Source organism: Rana temporaria, chromosome 6 (assembly GCF_905171775.1).
Source record: "Rana temporaria chromosome 6, aRanTem1.1, whole genome shotgun sequence".
In the NCBI taxonomy this organism is placed as follows: domain Eukaryota; kingdom Metazoa; phylum Chordata; class Amphibia; order Anura; family Ranidae; genus Rana; species Rana temporaria.
The window spans coordinates 48,755,451-48,774,709 of NC_053494.1; the positions used below are offsets into that span (position 1 = coordinate 48,755,451).

General features: G+C 40.1%; 1 protein-coding gene across 1 annotated transcript in view; it reads right to left on the reverse strand.

Annotated features, from left to right (window-relative positions):
• Window positions 1–2,805: 2,805 nt before the first annotated feature.
• The window catches only part of FAM20C (FAM20C golgi associated secretory pathway kinase), a 244,045-nt gene continuing 227,591 nt past the window's right edge, over window positions 2,806–19,259 (reverse strand). Inside the window, exons 7-10 of the mRNA XM_040356779.1 lie at window positions 17,473–17,582; window positions 13,038–13,119; window positions 7,024–7,083; window positions 2,806–4,001 (exon numbers count right to left, since the gene is read on the reverse strand). Coding sequence (XP_040212713.1) covers window positions 3,749–4,001; window positions 7,024–7,083; window positions 13,038–13,119; window positions 17,473–17,582 — 505 coding nt within the window. The 3' untranslated portion in view covers window positions 2,806–3,748. The remainder of the gene's footprint in view (window positions 4,002–7,023; window positions 7,084–13,037; window positions 13,120–17,472; window positions 17,583–19,259) is intronic.

Sequence of the window (19,259 nt, forward strand, 5' to 3'; positions counted from 1 at the left end):
TAGGGCCAGTTCCGTTTTTTAGGTTCCGTTTTTCCTGCACCAATACAGTCAATTCCTGAAACAGTCAGAAACTGACTGCATGATGTGTACTAGAGCCATTGGAATACATGGAAAACACTGTGCATGCATTTCTAGTGAAAAAAAATGCGCACGGAACTGAACGGAACTGTGTCTGGTGTGAACTGGCCCTTATAGAGATGCTTACCTTTTCTAAAAAAAAAAAAAAATCGCTTCCTGATGCGTCGTACACACGATCAGTTTTCCCAGACAAGAAAAGTGTGATGTGAGCTTTTTGTCAGGAATTATGACCGTGTGTATGCTTCATCACACTTTTTCTGTCAGAATTCCTGCCAAGAAAAGATTGAAAGCAGGATCTCAATTTTCATGACAGGAAAAATTCCTAAGGCCCCGTACACACGTCCGAGAAACTCGACGGGCAAAACACATCGTTTTGCTCGTCGAGTTTCTTGTGAAGCCGCCAAGGATCTCGGCGAGCCAAATTTCCTCATTGACTAACGAGGAAATAGAGAACATGTCCTCGTCGGTTTCCTCAGCCAAAAGTGTACAGACGACCGGGTTTCTCGGCAGAATACGGCTCCGATCGAGTTTCTGGCTGAATTCTGCCGAGAAAGTCGGTCATGTGTACGGGGCCTATAGGGAATCGTGGTGGTCTGTATGCAATTACGATGCAAAAAAGAAATATGCATGCTCAGAATCAAGCAGAAGAGCCAAACTGCCTATAGAACTTCATTGATCTCAGCTTGTCGTATGTGTTGTACGTCACCGCGTTCTTGATGTTCGGAATTTCAGCCAAGATTTGTGTATGTGTATGCAAGACAATTTTTCCTGCTGGAAAAAAACACGGTTTTCCTGTTGGAAAAACTGATTGTGTGTACAGGGCATTACTGTTCCACATATGTGTGAAAATACAGACCAAGTTTAGAATTGACTGATGCAGAGACCAGATGAACAATGCCTAGATTTTTGGTTTACATGACCAATGTGGGAGGAAGCCCATAACAGGATTTTTTTTTATAAAGGAGATGATTTCAGACCTTCTTTTTCTCTTCATGTATCCAGCCTCATATGTCTAAGATGGTTTAAGTTAATATCTGGATAAAGGTCGCTTTCACACCACATTACTTTCTCATTATGTCTGAGTGTTGCCTTTTGGCATTATAATGGCATATAGCTAATGTGAACTCTTAGTCTCATAATATCTTTACTGTGCATGTGGAGGCTTCTGGTGACACTATGCATATACAAAAGCCATTCATACCCATACCAGCAATATGGTATTACAAACTAGTGTGCAAAAGAACTGCAAGATATTCCCTGTTTAGACATGGGGCCTAGCTGTAGATGTACCAGTTGCATCTGTGATAGCTCTATTGATAACTAGTATAACTGGAATTTTTCTTTAAGATAACACAGGAAGTGAATAAAGAACCCCAAATTGTTCTGAATTCTTGGCACACTCTACATGTTGTTTTTGCACTTAAAGGATAAGTTCACCTTTATAGAAAAAATTATTAAGTGCACATATTTTTGCAGGAAAAAACATTAGCTTTTATTTTTCCTGCAGGAGCCTGGAAAGCATTATGCCGCGTACACACGGTCATTTTTCGGCATTAAAAAAACGAAGTTTTTCAGCATGTCCAAAAAACAATGTTTTTCCAACTTCATCATTAAAAACGATGTTGCCCACACACCATTGTTTTTAAAAAATGATGAACAAAGCGCGGTGACGTACAACACGTACGACGGCACTCTGAAGGGGAAGTTCTATTCGCCTTTGGGCTGCTTTTAGCTGATTCCTTGTTAGTAAAAGACAATTCACGCTTTTTTGTCTGTTACAGCGTGATGAATGTGCTTACTCCATTATGAATGGTAGTTTTACCAGAACGAGCGCTCCCATCTCATAACTCGCTTCTGGGCATGCGCGGGTTTAAAACTTTGTTTTAGCCCACACACAATCATTTTTTTCAACCCGAAAAACAACATTTTAAAAAACGACATTAAAAAAGCCGAAAAACGATGTGAAACCCACACACGATGATTTTAAATTAGGTTTTTAAAAACGTCATTTTTTTTTCATGCCGGAAAACGACCGTGTGTACGCGGCATAAGATGCAATGTGGACTCCTGAAGCCTGTGCATATGCACAAGTGCTTACCTCTGTATGGACTTTGGTTTGAAAGCTGGAGGACATGTCAGTGGACTACGAGAACACTCATCAATGTCCCGCAACCTATTGAAACGGCAAGTCCAGCTGCTTGCAGTCTTTTCATTCAATGGAATCTGTGAATGAATGACGCAGCTTTATAGGTAGAGCACCAAACAGTTTTTTTTTTAAAGACAACGGGTGCAGGGAGAGGAACACCCTGCTTGCTGTTTTAGGGAAGGGGGGATCAGGGGGAGAGGTGGCAGGAGCTGGAAAATGTTACACGTTCCACCCTAAATACATGTGAAACATGTAACATGTTCCAACTATGAACTTAGCTTTTAACAAACAGGCAGAACAAAATGATTTCAATGATAAATTAACAGATCAAAAGAATGCAAATAACAAAACGTCCTTTGTTGGGATTTAGATCTACTTTATGATAGAAAAGATAGATTGATAAATAGCATAGGTGCAGGATTCCAAGTATGCTTTTTAACCTGTCTGGAATTTACTTTTCAGTTATGAAATGTCACATTTCCATCTCAAATTAATTGAGATTGGTACTCCACATTCTGTTACTATACTTGCTAGACAAGAACATTCTTGAAAACCCAAGACGTGAAAAACAAACAAACAGATTTTAGATACATGTTTGCTGTATCTTTTATTGCACTTTTACCACGTTGCAAACAATTCACAAAAACGCTGCAAAATTAAGCTTGTAGCTGCACAATGCAGCTAATATTCATGTATATATATACACTATTTACATAATTATAGCAAAAGCAGACACGAGAAGGCAGCTATCTGGCTAATGACAGAACAGACCTGCTACCTGCTCACCACTTGCTCCAGTTGTTACCCAATGAATCCTCTCACCATGCTTAGCTGGTCAGCTCAAAGCAAGATGTGTTGTGAGTGATATATTAAGAACACCTGGAGCATTTTAGGTTCCCTAATTTAGGTCTATTATGTAAGTCCTGCCTGTTTGTTTTAAAGGTGAATAGCTCATCTCAATGCTTAACATTCAAGTAAAGCTTCCACAGTTGCTAAGCATTATGTCAGCACAAAACCCTCCACACTTAAGACTTTGGATTTTAACCCCCAGAAAATACCAATTACAGAAGATACAGTATACTCAAGTTAAGAGATTGAAGTAATCTTGAAGGCGTCATTGTGGTATAGTCAAGTCAGCATCACAGGTAAACAAAACTATACTGTCCCTTTTCTATGTTTTCCAAAAAAGTGGTAGGTAGATCATCATTTTATAATTATACCATATATAAATACAAAATCTTTATTTTTAAATAAAGGCCTCCTATCTGTACAAAAAGATCAAGTTACGCTTAGAACCCAAAACCGATTCTGTAGGTCTTTGACCATATCATTTAACGCACATCCATTTATAATCTACTTATTTTACAGACTTTTTAATTATCTAATCCTTCTTGGTTTCTATAGCTTGACTACAGTGGGAAATGATTTAATCTTAAATCTGAATTCACTGAATTCACAAAAGAGCGTTCGCAGTCTTAGGCAAGACTATGTCTTCTTGGTTGGGCTTGGAGACTTTCCCCATCACTACCTCTTGGTTGTCTTGTTATTCACATCAGAGTCCAAGTCATTTTGAACCACACTGTCATAGTTGTCTTTTTCTATGCAGTCACTGACAGCTTTAAGGACAATCCGTAGCCTCCTGTCCAAAGCTTCAAGATGTGGCTGATAGAGGATTGGGTCAATTTTGTCCATTTCTAAAGACTCCTCCATCAGTTTACTCAGCTTGTATTCCTCTTTCGCTAGGAGCTGTAAACGCAGGTAAGTAGACTTTTTAATCCTGTGTAGAAATAAAACATATGTGTTTAGATGGATGATGCACAATAAACACAATATTTTATTACACACTCATATTTAGTGTTTGTGTTTTTACCTATTTATACAACTATATAACACATGCACAAACTATGTAGTGAAGTGATGGGGCAGCATGCTATAAATGTAATAAAGACTTGGGGGCAGATCCTCAAAGAAATTACGCCGGCGTATCTCTTGATACGCCGCGTAATTTCAAATTTTGCATGTCGTATCTTTGTTTTGGTATCCACAAAAGCGGCCGCTAGGTGGCGTTCCCGTCGAAATCCGCGTCGAGTATGCAAATTAGCTAGTTACGGCGATCCACGAACGTACGTTGGCCCGACGCATTTTTTTCCGTCGTTTGCGTTCGGCTTTTTCCGGCGTATAGTTAAAGCTGCTGTTCTGAGGCGTACTCAATGTTAAGTATGACCGTTGTTCCCGCGTACAATTTTGAATTTCTTACGTCGTTTGCGTAAGTCGTTTGCAAATAGGAATTTGCGTAGAATGACGTCACCGTCGTAAGCATTGGCTGGTTCCGGTTTATGCACAGTTAAAAAAAAACGTTTACGTCGGGTCACGACGTATTTACATAAAACACGCCCCCGTTACATCAATTTGAATTCCGCGCCCTTACGCCGCGAAAGATACACTACGCCGCCGTAACTTACGGCGCAAATTCTTTCAGGATTAAAAAAAAAAAAGATAAGTTACGGCGGCGTAGCGTATCTTAGATATGCTGCGCCCGGCGGAAAGGTATGTGGATCTGCCCCTTTGGCTTTATTAATGAAATCAGCATATGGTAAAGGGCAATAGTCCGGGAGCATGCAGACATCTTAGATTTCAGATTTCATGAATAAAACCAGGATCTGTGTTGTGCTGCTGCCATTTCAATATTTATTATTGGAAAGAAGGGGCATAACGCTATTATTAGGAGTTTTAATCCTTCTCCACCCTATCGAAAACCAAAAAACATGTTTTGCCTCTAGTTATAATTTACATTACCTCCTAGATCTCTATATTACCGCTTAGATCGTTAGTTCTTAAGAGACTATCCCACTACTAAGATTTGTGTAATTTCTAAGCATAAACTACCACTATGACATACTTGATCACTGGTAACAATGTTTTGGTACCTGAATCTTATTTACATTTTATATAAATTCAAAATAATTTTTCAAATGTTATTTATGCTTTTATAAATCCTTATTCAATCAGACTGAATTAAGCACCCTCTGCTTCTCTGATACTGCTTCTCTGGAAAATTCTAAATGCATGTGAAGGACAAATCTCCCTAGTGGGAAAAAGATGGCAATATATACCTGGGGCCAGATTCACAAAAGAGAAACGACGGCATATCTCCTGATACGCCGTCGTATCTCTGTGATCCGCCCGTCGTAACTATGCAGCTGATTCATAGAATCAGTTACGCATAGATAGCCCTAAGATCCGACAGGTGTAATTGACTTACACCGTCGGATCTTAGGATGCAATCCTAGGGCGGCCGCTAGGTGGCAATTCCATTGCGGTCGGCGTAGAATATGCAAATGATTAGTTACGGCGATTCACGAACGTACGCTTTACCCGTCGCTCTAAATTTACGTAGTTTCCGTCGAGATACGCCACGTAAAGCTAAGGCTGCCCTCTAGGTGGCCTAGCCAATGTTAAGTATGGGCGTCGTTCCCGCATCGAAATGTTAAAATTCACGTCGTTGGCGTAAGTCGTCCGTGAATGACGCTGGACGCCATTTACGTTAACGTCGAAACCAATGACGTCCTTGCGACGTCATTTAGCGCAATGCACGTTGGGTAATTTGACGGACGGAGCATGCACAGTACGTTCGGCGCGGGAACGCTCCTAATTTAAATGGTGCCCGCCCCATTTGAATTAGGCGGGCTTGCGCCGAGAGGATTTACGTTACACCGCCGCAAGTTTACAGGTAAGAGCTAACGCAGCGTAACGTATTTGTACCTGAATCTGGCCCCTGGTGTATAGTGCAGAAAGACAAAAGACTTATAGCTAGATTCAGGATGGCGAGCGCATAGTTGCGGCGGCGTAACGTATGGCATTTACACTATGCCGCCGTAATTTAGCGAGGCAAGTACATGATTCTCAAAGTACTTGCCTGCTAAGTTACGGCGGCGTAGCGTAAATCGGGCGGGCGTAAGGGCGGCTAATTCAAATTCGGCTGAGGGGGCATGTTTTATGTTAAAGGGGCTTGACCTGACGTGATTGATGTATTTTACGAACGGCGCATGCGCCGTCCGCCTACATATCCCAGTGTGCATTGCGACAAAGTACACCGCACGGTCCTATTGATTTCGACGTAGACGTAAATGACGTAAATCCCTATTCACGGACGACTTACGCAAACAACGTAACATTTTTGAATTTCGACGCGGGAACGATGACCATACTTTAACATTACTATTCCAAATATTTGATGGAATATCTTTAGGCCTGATAATGCGTTACGTAAACGGCGTATCTGTACTGCGTCGGCCGGGCGTACGTTCGTGAATAGGCGTATCTAGTGATTTACATATTCTACGCCGACCGCAATGGAAGCGCCACCTAGCGGCCAGCCTAAATATTGCACCCTAAGATAGGACAGCGCAAGCCGTCGTATCTTAGATAGGTTTAAGTGTATCTCTGTTTGAGAATACACATAAACTTAGGTAACTCGTACTGAATCTAGCTATTAAAAGGCCAGAACATCTGTTTTATTGAAGGTTACATTTAATTATGGTCAACACATTTTGGGGGTTCTAAGGGGCCCCCTTTATCAGGGTTAAAAAATTATTTTAAGAAGAACAGCGAATGCTGAACTATACGTATGGACTCATTCCTTTATAATGTTTAGGAGAAAACATGTATTAACTAAAGTTAGGCCTAAAGCCCTATCCCAAATAGCAATAATCTTCAGTCCTCACTCTTTTTCGGGACTGAATAAGAAGAACTATAGATAAATAACATATGAAAAAAAAAAGGATTTTTTATTACTATACCTGCAGCATTGATTCAATGGCACTAGAATAGACAACTCATCGTGTGAATACTTTCCAAATCTGTTAAAAAGGAAAAAAATAAAATAATGAAAAGGCAAAAAAAGCTACAGTACATAGCATGATAAATGAAATTCAGTCCTAGCTGAGAGGCAGTGAAAGCCACCTTTAGTAGATTTTGCAACCATCTGCCATAAATCACTTTTATGAGGGTGTGTTTCTTTTATAGCTCTTTGTGGAACGAAGACCATTTTATTTTGGTATACTAGATATTTCGTACTGCATGCGTGATATAAGCATATGGGCCACAGCTGCCTTTGGCAGTCCTTAGAATCAAGCCCATGTCATTCCTTTCTGTACCAAGAAAGACATTTGATAGTCACATGTAATAATGACTCAAACACTTTGCAACAGATCAACATTTCTGCAGCCTAAAATACACCATTCATGTTATATTGTTTATTATTTAGTCTTCCTTGATTGTTATTTTGCTCTTCATGCCTGTTAAATTGTTCTCTGATTGCATCTTCCTTAATTGAGTCATTTTCCATCCTATGGCTTTGGGACCACAGTGACGTACTTGATACTATTGTTGAAGTTTGTCTTTGAAAATTCTAGTTGTCCACATTAGGTGGACATTCCCTTCTAGGCCAATGTATTTTGGCTTTTGCAAACTCAGCTTAACAACAAAACGCATCTCACGGATTGCTTTCTTACGTGACTGATTTCATGGTCTACATAAACACCAATGAAAACTAGCAACATTACCTTCCTAGCAGCAAAACAAACTATAGTCTCAGCTTGGCAAGTACTATATTTCCCTTCTACAAGGTCAAGGCTCTCCTATAAACATTTATGATCAACAAAAATCTTTCAAGTATCCTTCATGACACCCATGCATTTTTCCTAAATTTTTGGTCTCCACGGGTTTTCTGAGAACTCACCTCTATGAAACTTGCCTCATTCATCTATCTATAGCCACAACTGCATCACCCTCCCCTGCTCAGGATCATTACATCCTTTACTGACCACATGTTTTTTCCTTAATTTCTTACTTCTTTGCTTTATGTTACTTTTGCCCATAATTATCCTTATGCGCTCCTTCTTAGCTTTAAAACAGAAGGTCATTTAAATTTAAAATGTTCTCCCTATTTTGCAAGCAACCTATCCACCATGCCCAAAAAAAACCTATGGCACATGACCACAGTAGGAGAAAACACCACTTCCTTACCATTTCAAATTCACCTATAGAACTCAGTTGTTGACACTGCATTATTTTTACACTGTAACTCTCCTCATTTTTTAATGATGCTCTGTGCCCATCCTGTTTTTTCCTGCATTTCTAAAATCTCTTATTTGTACCATGATACCTCTTTGATTGTATGTACATCAAGAACTAATAAAAATCTAAAACTATAATTATCTGGCTGTCATGCTGTCAGATGATGTCTGCTACCATCAGCAGCTGATCTTTACAGCTACTGTACAATACTTGGCTACTGTCTCTCAAATAATACACTCTAATTTTTATTTTAGAATAAAACCTGTCTTATCTCTCCCACTTATTTTGCAACCTAACCAAGCTGCTTACATACTGACCAGCCTATGTACAATATTGTGGGCTACTGTCTCTCAATACATTCTATTGTTTATTTAATCTGCCTTATCTCTTCTTCCTACATTGTTGCATACCTGCACTGCTTACATATTGTTCAGCTGCTGAAAAATATTTGTGACTATTGTCTCTCAGATAATACAATAATTAATTTCTATTTCAAGATAAAACTTGTCTTGTCTCTTTATATTTGCTGCCTGATCAAGTGCTCAAGTCCAGTACTGATACTAGCCACTAACTGAAATGTATATTTTTAATATTTTGGGAATGATTGCAGATACAGGATTGGGAGTGGTGTAGGGATGTTGGATTGTGGTTCTAAAGTGTTTATGTGCAGTCTGTTTTGAGATGTAACTATTATTTTTATTATAATAATTACTAAACGTTTAAGACTGAGACTGACTGTAAAAGTTAAAGTGGCTGTAAAGGCATTCTCTGCATTAAGTAAAAAAATCATTTTAGGTGCAGCTCCCCCCCTCCCCTTGCCTAAATATTTATGAGCCTGATCTCGATCTGTGCCCGAAAGCATCAGCCCTGATCTTTCTCTCTCCTTCTTTACTGGACTCATTGAGAGCAGCAGGAGTCATTGCCTCCTACTATTGTCAATCAAATCCAGTGACGGATTTGAAGGGCCGGGTTGAGCAGCACTATGTGTGTCAATAGATACACACAGTGTGGCTCTGTATTGAACCTGTATGAGTACCCCCCAGCAAAAGAAGCACTGACAAGGACCCCAGAAGAAGAGGATTGGGGCTGCTTTGTACAAAATTATTGCACAGAGCAGGTAAGTATAACAGAGTGCAATTGCTTTTTCAGTGTATGCAGAAACTGGGTGTTTTATTACTTTATTTTTGTCGCACATTTCACTATATTTAGATTTGTTTGTTGGATTGTGGCAATTGGTTATAGGTAAGTATAACATGTTTGTTATTTTTTTATTTTTTTAAGTTCTTTACAATCACTTTATAAAATCAATTACACATCCAACATACGTGATGCCAGAACATGGCGTTCTTGTCACTGATGCTGTCCATGAAAATCGTACTGATCTGTAACACCACATACAGCCTAACAGTACCCAAGCATGTAATTTAAAATATTGTTGCCCTCAAAGTAACCGTAAAAAGCCCCTCTACCCACTATGAGGTAATTTTCTTTTCCTTTCTTGAATGTCCCCCATTGCAGTGCCTATCTCGAGGGTGCCCTGCTTCTTCTTCTTTTTTTTTTTGACAATCGCTTGCCTATTAGCCTTGAAAACGGCTAAAATGTGACAGCAGTATAGACTTTTGTAAATTTAAATAGATTCATTGCTAAGTTTGTGTTTCACATATTTCTAAAAAGTCTCTGCAAACCCCCCTGTAAATCAAAATCCAGGCAGACTCAGCAATCCCAAATCAAAACTCTTTTAATGGTTTAGCAGGCCTTATAAGAACTACTAAGAAACATTCATTCTTAAGGTTCACATACACTTTAAGACCCAGTTGACATCCATATAAAGTGGTAATGTGTGTATTACCTGCAACGTGCAGTAAAGGTCATTATGAGTGTTAATAAGCTGTGTGCTCTTCACGTTGAATGCCACCCAAACACATTAAAGCTACGCATATGCACTACTTTGTGTTGTTGTATATTGCATTCCCAAAAAAAGGATAGAGTATGGGTGTTGCCAGCCCATGCAAAAATTACTGGGCTGCCTTAAAGGGGTTGTAAAGGAATTTTTTTTTTTCCCTAAATAGCTTCCTTTACCCTAGTATAGTCTTCCTTCACTTACCTCATCCTTCAATTTTGCTTTTAAATGTCCTTATTTCTTCTGAGAAATGCTCACTTCCTGTTCTTCTGTCTGTAACTCCACACAGTAATGCGAGGCTTTCTTCCTGGTGTGGAGAAAGCCTCTTGAGGGGATAGGGGGCGAGCAGGCAAGTCAGGACACTCTCTACTTTGCAGATAGAGAAAGGAGCTGTGTGTTAGTGGGTGTCCTGACACTCCTGCTCGCACCCTTCCCCCTCAAGAGGCTGTCTCCACACCAGGAAGAAAGCCTTGCATTACGGTGGTGAGTTACAGACAGAAGAACAGAGAGTGAGAGTTTCTCAGAAGAAATAAGGACATTTAAAGGCAAAATGGAAGGATGAGGTAAGTGAAGGAGGACTGCACTAAGATAAAGGAAGCTATTTAGGGAAATATTTTTTTTCCTTTACAACCCCTTTAACACCTGCTAATGTGCGTGTTCTACAGTGGTGTGAACAAGGCTTAACTCTACATGTGCATATATTGTTACTGTTATCTAAAACATAGCTGTATAGTTATGCAATTAACTTAAAACACATTTTTTTTCTTTTTAGATTTACTGTAAACTCTGTATGAATGAGGCTACGTATAAAATACATTTTTATTGTATTTTTTTCTTCCTCATTGCAGCTGTACACCACATTCAGTTAATGTTAGCATTCATAACAGCTATACGCAAGGTCAAAATAAATCTTCACGCTGGCAGCACAAAGTGGTATTACCATGACAACGATCAATGCCTCATCTTACTAAACACAAAGTTTAAGAAAACTCTGCAAGCAGATGAATACAACAAAAATAACTAATCATGTAAAATACAAATGCTGCTGGTCAGTGTATTTTTGTGGTTAAACAATACAGAAGCACAACAGATGGGGACATGGGAAAGATTCATTACTATACAAATTGTTGTAAAAATAGAAGAGCATGCTGCATTCCTGTTTGATCAGATGCACATTTATAGTTCCTTTAGCCAGAAGAAAAAAAATATTTCACGTGGAGGTTAAAGCTCAATTGTACTTTCAAGCCTTTTTATCTTTTTAAAGTACCCCTTATTTTTTGATGTCTCATTTCTTCTCTTAGTGAAAATGCTGCTTACTTCACCTCCACCCCAGTGCACTATGCTTAAAGTGGTTGTAAAGGCTGAAGGTTTTTTAAGGTATCAGCCTCCCTGATACTCACCTTAGCCCCCTCTCAATCTAGCGATGATTACATGAGCCTCGGCTGTCCCAGGTCTCTCTCTCTCCTCATTGGCTGAGACACAGCAGTGGGATCCAATGACAAATTGATGTCAGCAAAGTGGTTTCAATATCCTGAGTGGACGTCATATGACATCCTCAGGATATTGAGTCGCTGCGCGTCCCCGGGGGCGCGCATCGCGGCGATCGTTGTTGCAAGGTGTCAGTCCGACACCCCGCAACACCGATCTAGGTAAAGAGTCTCTCATGGAGACTCTTTACCACGTGATCAGCTGTGTCCAATCACGGCTGATCACAATGTAAACAGGAAAAGCCGGTAATCGGCTTTTCCTCACTCGCGTCTATCAGATGCGAGTAGAGGAGAGCCAATCGTGGGTGCCCACTGGACCACCAGGGATGCAAAAATAAAACAACACATGTATGCCACCCTAGACCACCAGGGATGCCAATGACACAAAAAATGGATGCCAATCAGCGCCTGCAATGGATGCCAATCAGTGCCCACAATGGGCATCACTGATTGGCAGGCATTGTTTGGCACTGATTGGCATCCATTAGTACAACACATACAATAGTGCCACCTATCAGTGCCCATCTATGCCCATCCATGCCGCCTATCAGTGCCCATCCATGCCACCTATCCGTGCCGCCTATCCTTGCCCATCTGTACCGCCTATCCGTGCCCATCCGTGCCGCCTATCCGGGCCCATCCATGCCGCCTATCCATGCCACTTATCAGTGCACATCCGTGCCGCCCATCAGTGCCCATCAATGCCACCACATGAGTGCCACATCATCGGTGCCCATCAGTGCCGCCTTATCAGTGCCCGTCAGTGCAGTACCATCAGTGCCCATCAGTGAAGGAGAAAATTTACTTATTTACCAAGTTTTATAACAGAAACAAAAAAAAAATTTTTTTCTAAATTTTCATCATTTTTTTTGCAGAAAATAAAAATCCCAGAGGTGATCAAATACCACCAAAAGAAAGCTCTATTTGTGGGTACATAATGATAAAAATGTAGTTTGGGTACAGTGTAGCATGACCGCGCAATTGTCATTCAAAGTGCAACAGCACTGAAAGCTGAAAATTGGTCTGGGCGGGAAGGTGGTTAAATCTAACAGAGAATGTGGTGTCACCTTCCTGACTATGCTGTCTGAATCTCAAAAGCTGCTGGACAGGACAACAAAACCATTGGCAAACAACACATTACACAGATTTCCACTTGGATTTAGCTGTCTATTGTTCACATTTTAAATCAAATTCAGCATCAGGGGGTTATATTATAAGGCTGCAAAACACTGGCTAATATACATAAACATGAATATTATCCTGGGGGATGTCTAGAATGATAGAAATACCATAACCGGTTACAATTATAAAAAAAAAAAATCCAGAAATAAGATTTAGGAATACCTACCCTCTTCCATTATCCAAGTGAATGATAAATGTTTCATTTCCAAACTTCTCAAAGGTCTCATAATGATGACGATCCATATTCCCTGTGGACAGATATAACTGTCTCGTTAGAAAAAGTTTACAGACAGCTACTGTATATTACATGATTTCTATTCCTTTAATCCCCAGCTTAAGCTATGTTGGCAAACGCTAACATGTGAGGTCTTAGCAACATTTTACACATTTATAAATAGCTGTATTCACAATCCTGTGGTTTCAGAGCTTCTTCTGTACAAGTGAGGATGTAGTGGGGAAGAGGAATACTAATTTGCAAAATGAAAGTCAAATAAACAAACTTTTGCCTATTGTGTTTCACAGTTGAGCTACAGACACAACTTTTTATTTTTTTTGTGTTAAATTGGGTGAAGATGGGTTATAACATCTGTCAAGCATCCCTCCTCGGGAGACTCGCTCTTACTCCCAGCTGTCAATGGAACAGAAAGTGAAGGCAGATCCAAAAATTTTCAGCTGTCACCAAAACAGGAGGTGAAGGAAAATCCACCAATAGGAGCAGTGCCGATCCTGACCTCCATGGGGCCCTAAGCAAAATGACATGGCACATTAAAAATGAGAAGCGGGGGGCGCTGACGACAGTGACATGTCACATTAAAGAAAGTTGAGAAGCGGCGGGAGGGGGTGTTCTGCTGTCGGAAATGACATCTTACATTAAATTGAGAAGCAGGGGGTGCTGACTTCTTACCTCTTCTCTCATGCAACCAGCGAGTTGAGAAGCAGGGTGAGGGGGCAAAAATGACTTCTCACCAGGGGGGGCCTCTAGTAATTTGGGGGGCCCTTCGCAGCTTTGCGGGGCCCTAAGTGGCTTGCATAGTGAGCCTATAGGGCAGATCGGCCATGAATAGGAGTAACTGTACCAGTGACAATAGCCCATGTGGGGATTATAAGTAAATTTGGGGAGATTTCTGATAGGTGACAGCCATAGAATTGGTGTTGGGTGGCGGGTGTCACTGTATTGAAGCCGGGACTCATACGTCCAATCAGAAAGTGGCTGCAATGAAAGGGATTAGGAGGCAGATACTCCTGGAAACGTGTTAATTGACTGTACATGCTCTACAAGTGACGTCGGCACCATGTGGAGGAGGACGTTCCCTGTCATCATAGCCTGCTTTACAATTGGATGGATGAATACAGCGACATCCTGTGCCCAACACCATCTCTTTTGCTTTCACCTGTCACACTTTGCTGAGCCCCAGTCTTGTTTAACTTGTCACTTCCACCTGTCTTCTACTTGTGAGTGCAACTTACTATGTTTTAATAAAGTGTTTGCTTTTTAATACTACACTACGGTGGCCTTTGCGCCTGTTCTCTCTCCCATGGTGTGTGCATCCAAGATGGAGCACCCACCTGTCAGTGTAGTATTTATTTGTATAGTGCTGGCTACCCAATCCACAGATCTTATTTGTATATTAACTATACCTGTATATTGATTTCTGGCATCACATTTCCTTTTTGAGATTATTAAGTGACATTTGACATCACACAATAACCATTTGGTTTCACCAATTTGCTTTCACCTAACCATTCAGGAGCTGCTCGGTAGTGCACTGTGATCCCAGTAGATCTTTACCGGACTCCTGGTCTGGAATACCTTGTGTCAGGGTGCCAGATGCATGGTCAATGTAGGTATATTTTACATCATATATTACCAATTTTCTGTTTGTCTTCACCTAACTATTCAGGGACAGCTTTGTTGAGCCCTGTGGTTTCAGTGCAATTCCACTGGGTAATTTATTTGTGCAAATCCATTTTAGAGTTGTCTCCAGAACTCAGGGTAAAGGGAAACCATCTAATGGGGTCACATGGATAACTAGGATGAGAACTCCCCTCACTTTGGGAAATTCTTGTATTTCAGGAATAGGAAGTGAAGGGAAATTTCCCCATTAGTACACAGACAGCAAAAAAAAAATAAAAAATACCTGGCAGAGGTATTAAAACTTCCCTACTATATCCAAAATGAAAATATATATATATATATGTTTTGGCTATACATACACTTTAGGAGACTCTAAAATAAAATAAAACGTCTGCCGGTATGGAATGCAGCCACCTAGCTGTGCACATATCTGCAACACCTTCCACAATTCTGCTGTTTTAGCTGAACTCTTCATCATTCTAACAGACAAAGCTTCAGCACTTTCTAATAGGAAAAACTATGACACACTTTTACTAGCCAGTGAGGAGGGCCATCACTATGCTAGGGTGGGAGCTAGTGGTAAGCTCCAAAACTGCCTTTGAGCATGGCCATAACAGCAAGTTATTAGAAACTGCTGCAGGTATGTGATGCCTGCACTTTACACCTTCAGCAATTTTTGTCAGGTTTATTAGAAAAAAAGTTGACAGAAAAGAACATTACATGTAGATCTAAAGAAAATAAGCTGTAAGCATTTGTAGTGACAGTCTTAATTTTGCACTCAGGTGGTCTTACTAAAAATGGAGTGGTGTTCATAAAATCTCTAACACCTAGGCAGAATGAGGTTAGAAATGCTTTCTGCTTGACTTTACAACCCCACCGCCCTCTCGTTAAGCTCCTATTCTGAATCTGGACATGCTGAAAAAATGTAAGTCTATGTTCTTGAACCATAGTACAAGAGAAAAAAAATGTCTCCAAAATTTAGTGGCAACTAAGTACAGTAGCTAAAAGAAAAATGATCTAATATTTTCAAATTCTAATTTCCCCTTGCAGTTTTTTAGCCTTTTGAGTTGATTTTTTTTTATTGTCCACCGTTTTAATAACACCAATGCTTTGCTACTGGCTGAAACTTCCTCCGTAGTTAAAAAGAGAGTGTAACACATTCCAGTTATTATACAATAGGCAAAGAAATGCACATGAAGAATTTTTTAGATTGTCATGTATGTAGCCTTTTGAATGTACTGTAATCAAACACGTCCAGGATCAGAGGTAAAATCCCTGCAATGTTGTTGGCATCATACATTTTTTTTTTTTGGCAGAAACTATAAATCCCATTCATAGTTACTGACTCCAACTAAGCTCAGGATCAGTTGAACAACAGAACTATTGTGTCATGGTTATGGATAAAGAGGCTGTATAAATCCCCCTTAAACAGAGTAAAAGTGACTGTGAAAAGGGAGTAGACATGAATAATTCTGAATAACTTCACATTTATCAACATGTTATGCCATTCATTAAGATAAAAGAAGCAGGCATCCATACAATAAGTGGCACGGTAAATTCATTTTAAATTGTTCCATATATTTGAAATTAGGTTTTATAATTAATTTGTAAAATAAATAATAGTTATAATGACTGATTTTATTTTCAGAAACCCATGTGCATCAAAGGTGTTTTAGTTGAAAGCAGAAGCTGGACATCTGTGGCTCCATAACTGCTGCCTAAAGAGAACCTGCACTATGTAAGTTGCACCCATAAAAGGTTCTTCAGCTTGAATTCCAGCCAGGACACTACCTGTTCTCCCTGTGCTTGCATGGGTTTTCTCTGAATTCTCTGGTTTCCTTCAACACTCCAAGACATGCTAGTAGGTCCTGTGGAAATGTGTTCTAGTATAAATGTGGGGTAGGAACCTTACTTGTAAACTAATTGAAGCAAGCACCTTGTAAATTGTTGGTGCTCTATAAATGAATCACCTGAGGGCAAAGGGCTAATCCCCAGCATTTCCTGTTGACTTTTTCTGTCTTGTTCCACACCATGTCTGTAAATCGGGTTGACCACCATGATAGAAGAGCAAGGCTTTGTTTCCTTGTGTCAAAGTTGCCTCCTGATGACTGGGGAACTTCTAAATGGTGGGGGAATGAAGCATCAGGAGATTCCCCCCCCCCCCCACACATTTTTCATACTTCTCGTGAAGGCTCTTCTCTTGCAGTTTTTTTTAAAGCCAGGTACACACAGGCCGAATGTCTAAAGAAAAATGTCCAACCTTCGGCCCATGTGTATGTCGGTCTGTCAGACGTGCATGCTGGAAAACAAGCAGCCTACCAACTCCCGACCAGCACTCTTAGCCAATGGTGGAGAGCGCTGATCGAAATGTACTGGCAGGGGCTGCCATCCCCTGTCAGAACACAACAGCTCAGCAGGGCAGATCACTGTACTAACTTCACATGGTTAGTATAGCAGCCCTGACCAGAGCTGACACTTTTTTTTCATTCAACCCAAGGGGTTGAACAGAAAAAAGCAATAGTGTGTACCAGGCTTAACTCTTCCCTGAGCTAAGCGCTGATAACAGACATTCGAAAAGGTTAGTTAATGAAGTGAATAATCTGGAATGTCTTAGATTCAGTGTATGGAAGTAGTACACTGAAGAGAAGGACCAAGACTTAGTTACCGTAGGATCTGTCTCTCCCATTGTAGAGGTAAGTTTTTTATGATCAAAATGTTTATTGTCTTTTTAATGCTAATCTCTTACCCATTAAAAAGTCGAATATAGTCATATCTATGACTTCTAGAAGTCTTGTACCACTGTCGTACGGAGGAGTCTGCTTCACTTCTTCACAGTAGTCAGCATCAACTTCCCATCTGAAGAAAAATACATATATTTTAAGTCATTCAGACAAGTAAAATGTATGCAGTGTAAGAACACATCTATATTCCTGAAAGCTTCCAAATTCCGTCATGCCCCTCTGATTAGTCCCTGGGGGAAAAAAAACTAACTCAGCACGAAAAGTATATTAGACTTCGGGAATAAAAGTGTCTGATGGGAGAACATTTGCTCACAGCAAGCAAACAGATTCTCCTGTGCTACATTAGAAATATAAAAGCGAGAAACAAAAAACATTTTCCATCAGACACCTAAATGAGGTCTACTGGCATCTGGCTAGTTGGCCTTTTTAATAAAGAAATTATGTGACCTGCCATAAACCTTGTCATGTATAAATCAATAAATTAATAATTGATACAGTGAACACGTTAATGCTATTGATAACATTATAAATTATAGTAACATTCTACGTATATGTATGAATACATTCCTGACATGTTTCGGTGCCATTTTCCAAAACGGTTGTACGTTTTATTATTAAAAAGCAGCCATTAAAGTGGAACTAAAAGTCACATGATTCTCTCCCCTATTCATATCTCCTGATATCGGTAGTGTAATAAGTAAAATAACTTTTCTAAATGAAGGAGAGGGCAGGAGGGCCAAGTCCCTTTAAGATCATCTTTAGTGCAATTAGCCTGGAGACCTGGAGATGTTAACCCCCACTGAAAGTTCAGCATCAGGAAGAGGACAGGGCAGCTTTGCAGAAGATTTTTACAGAATCCAGCTGCCTGCACATACAAGTTAAAAAAAAATAATCTATACGTTATATTATTTAACTAAACTTCTGCTTTAAAATTCCTATCAAGCTCTCACTGCTTTATAATATCTAGGACGGAGCTGTGGAGTGTTTTTTTTTAATGTAATTAACCCTACAAAGGGTTAAACATGTAGAACTATTGTATGTCAATGAGGAATGGCTCAGTGAGTCCCCAGCCTTAACAGGGGCAGAGACACAGTGAAATTGACCAGAATCTGCCATGACACCTTATATCAAAAAACTTAAGAAATATATATATATTTTCATTATGTTTAGGTATACTGTGTGAATGGGAACACATACTGTAAAAAACATATGGTGGGATTTTCTCACATTTGACATCAAAAGTTGAAATACAGTTTAAGAGGCCACGGCACATAGTCTGAATATCATAAAGAATGTTGCAGAAACTCTTTAGAATTGTGTCATACACTTTTGGTGCCTTCAACATCAGCAGGTACCCGTCGGAAACAGGTACAGTACATGAATATATTGCACAAAGACACAGGACAGGTGTTGCAATGAGGGGTATTCCTACCCCAGAGACCAGACACTCCATCCTCGGTGCTTTTACCAAGTCACAAAGCATCACTGGTTGCTAGGATGTTGTAGCCGACCGCATTTTAGCAACCAGTGACACTGTGCAGTCAATAGCATCCTAGCAATCTGTGCCAATGGTAGGGGTAAGCTGTGGATCATGCAAAGATGTATACACACAGTGGCCTCACTCTTAGCACTCTGGCCTGTCTCTGTACGCCAGCATAGAGTTGGTTTTAAAGCTGATTTCTATGTTTTCTTTCACTTTAAATAGCTCAATCAAACTTTTTCCTTCACTAAATGCTGCACTGGCTCTAAGCACTGGGGGGGGGGGAGATTTACTAAAAGTGGTGCACAAATA